The following is a 3396-nucleotide window of genomic DNA, read 5'->3' as shown; positions in this document are numbered from 1 at the left end:
TATAGAAGCGTGATCCAACTTATAAATAGAAAAGTGTCGAATGTCAAAAGAAGGAAACAAATTCAGCCAATTAGAACATGCCACGAATCGATCCAACCTCTCTCTTATCATAGACGAAGGATGATTACCTCTACACCAAGTAAACATGTTGCCCCTGTACCCTAAATTAACCAACCCACAACTATCCAAACAAAATCTAAAGGCATCCATATCTTTTTCACAACGAATAGCACTCCTTTTCTTTGTGACTCAAAATCTCATTAAAAGCCCTAAACATCACCAAAGGACCTCATGCATTGTTGAATCAAATCCCAGGTTTTATATTTACTTGGCCTATCCGCCCAACCATATACACCGCAAGCAAACAAAGAAGTCGAATCCAACCTATTATCCTTAATCTCCACAAGGACATGATGGGAAGAAAAAGAAACCAGATGCACATCAAAATCACGCCACCAAAGACCAATCCCTCCTGAGTGACCAACACAATCAACACATAAACGATCCTTAACACCACACCTATCACGAACCACTTCCAGCTTACTCTTACACATCAAGGATTCCATAATAAAAACAAATTGAGGCCTTTCTCTCCAACACCAAGTGTTGAGAGTCTGAACTGTCAAGGGATTATTCAAACCCTGATAGTTCCAGCTCAATATTTTCATAATGGTTCGCAGGGTTGGACACCACCAATCTCCGCTACTTTATCATCCTGACTAAAGCCAGCAACATTATTAGCACATAATCGTTTAACAGACTATCATCACAATCAATCATGTCAACATCCATATCTCCAAGCATCCTCTTAACCATCATTAAATTATGAGACTCTCCATGATGATCAGCACCATTAGAAACCGGCCCAGACAGCAGCAACACTAAAGAAACTCCACTATTCTTCTTTTTAAAAGTAATCTTCCTCTTTATAACCTTCTTGTAGGCTCCATTAAACGTAAGGTTAGGATCCATCTCGTTATCCCTATCATTCCCAGGAAACGTAATCAACGGCCTCGTGGATGAAAAATATTGATCATTTTTTGAAAACACATCATCGATAAGATCCTTCGACCCTTCACCAATAGAATCCAGCAACTTCGAAGCTACCTGCTGAATACATTCAGGCATACCAGTACACACATCACCATCCTCCTCATAAACCACAGCACCTGTTTTCAAAACATTGCACTGATCACCAACATCCCAATACCCACAATCCAAATCAACATATTTTTTCTCTGCATCCCTAATCAAAATAGAAGGAAGATCACAAGGATTAGAAGCCAACTCCATAACCTTAAGCTTAGCAACAAAAAAATGAGGCTTCGATTTCAGAGTAGTAACCTCCTCCCAAATCTTAGAGATACCCCTTCTCGGAGAAGCCCTAATATTCAAGCCTCAACCAGTCTCATATTCTTCATCTTCATCATTAACAATTAAGCAATCTTTCTCTAAATGACTCATATGGCCACAATGAAAACAAAAATGAGGAATTCTCTCATATTTGATAGATATCTTCACCATGACTCCCCCCCTAACACGATTATTCTGAAAACGCTTCAGAGGTTTAGTACAGTCAAGCAAAACCCTAACTCTACGATACGGGTATAAATCAAGAAAATCCTCCTCAACCTCCAAAACCTCACCTAAACCCCTCGCAACAGCCTTTACTTTCTCATCCAACCGACAACCAAAAGGTAAGTTATACAACCGTATCCAAAAAGGAGAAAAAATCAAAGTCATATGAGACGGTTGTATATCTTTATTAATTTCTTGCAAGATAAGTAATCGTTGTTCAAAGCACCACGGTCTTCCACTTAATATTTTATCCTTATCTTTCCAATGAAAGAATTGGAACATAAAAAGATTTGATTCTAAGGCTCTAACAATAACCCCCTCCATCACACTCCACACATGCATCATTGTATGTTTTAGTGTCTCAAAATTCAGTGGTTTTTCTGTTAATAGATGCCCAACCAATTGCAACGACAACTTATCCTCCTGACCCACCTCCAGTTTATCACCAAGATCAATGATATCATCCTCATCGTTACCAATATGTAACTTAGAGCATTGCTCAACCAACGAATCAGCCATGATCACACAATAAATGCAAAAACACAAGCAAGAAGACCCCAAGAGGAGAGAAGAGCCTAAGAAACTTAGGGAGAGAAGTGCCTAAGAAACCTTGGGAGAAAAAGCCCCAACTCTAGAGAGAGAAGGGGACTCTCATAAAACAACAAGCTCAATTTCCAACAAGATGTAACCCATAGAATTAACTAAGGGTGACAGAAAAGGAGAGCGCCTACTGGAATATTATGTGATTGAAGTGTGCCTTTAAAGTTAAGGGCAAATTTTATCAAATGACCATTAGTAGTGCTACTACATGGACCATAATGTTGAGCTTTTAGAATGGATTAACGTTGAAAGATGGAAGTAACGAAAATGTGAATGCTTCTATGAATAAGGGGGCATATCTTGAGAGATAGAATTCAAAACAAAAGTATAAGAAAGAGTTTATGAGTTTCAAATATCGAGAAAATGATAAAAATAATAGTTTAAGATAGTTTAGGGATGTAAAAAGACAAGGCATTAACGACTGATAAGAAAGATAAAAAGTTGGAACACAAAAGACTTAATAAAAAGGCAGAAAGACTAAAGATGACTTGGAGGACAAGAGAATAAAGTATATAAAGGATCTAGACTTACACACTGAAATGATAGAAAATCGAAATGAATTAAGAAGAAGAATCTTTGCGGACGGCCATTTGAGTTGATATATTGGTAATGTAGTCGACCCTATTATTTTAGGATTAAGGCTCATTGTTGGTGTTGTCTTGTAGTATGTCTATGGAGAAATATAAATTGGGCTTATTCAGTTCAAAACTTTAATTTTCTTCCTTTTTTAACTAAATATAAAAAGGTTTCGTTGAAAATTAATTTTGAAAGTCAGCATTTTTTTCATCTCAGCCCATGGAAAGACTGGGTCGTTATTAGTAATAGTAACTCATTGACAAAGGAGTAAAAAAAGTGAGTAGGTTAGTTGCTGTAAAATGCATATAACATCTTGGGTGACCGTTTATGGCGTCTAATATGTCGTTAGAATAGCCTTATAATATTTTTTTCAATGTCACAAGTCCTGCGTATTTTGGCTTGTTCATCAAAATTTATGAACAAAACAACGAACATGTGTCTGATTTTGCCTCCAAATCTTAAGACGTGCTAGAGTTCATCTTTTATTGATCCAACTCCTAACTTAGTGTTTTAATGCCTCTAAAACTAGTATTTTTTTAATAGAAAATGCTCATATTGTTTAGCAATTCATCAATCGTTACGAATTAAGTGATGATCCTACTATCGTGTACTTTATTCAAAGAGACTTTTACAAAAAGAGAT

The 3396-nt window shown here is 36.7% G+C and overlaps 1 protein-coding gene across 1 annotated transcript; it reads right to left on the bottom strand.

Moving 5' to 3' along the window:
- Positions 1–1398: 1398 nt before the first annotated feature.
- LOC130813479 (uncharacterized) lies at positions 1399–2097 on the bottom strand. Its single transcript, XM_057679315.1, has one exon. It carries the CDS (start codon positions 2095–2097, stop codon positions 1399–1401), a length of 699 nt encoding a protein of 232 aa, XP_057535298.1.
- Positions 2098–3396: the final 1299 nt, after the last annotated feature.

Source organism: Amaranthus tricolor, chromosome 5, assembly GCF_026212465.1.
Source record: "Amaranthus tricolor cultivar Red isolate AtriRed21 chromosome 5, ASM2621246v1, whole genome shotgun sequence".
NCBI classification, from domain to species: Eukaryota; Viridiplantae; Streptophyta; class Magnoliopsida; order Caryophyllales; family Amaranthaceae; genus Amaranthus; species Amaranthus tricolor.
This window is presented reverse-complemented; position numbering and strand designations above follow the sequence as displayed.

Bases quoted from the DNA above. Each gene is read 5' to 3' on its own strand.
- LOC130813479 (XM_057679315.1), bottom strand. From the start codon at position 2,097: ATGGCTGATTCGTTGGTTGAGCAATGCTCTAAGTTACATATTGGTAAC.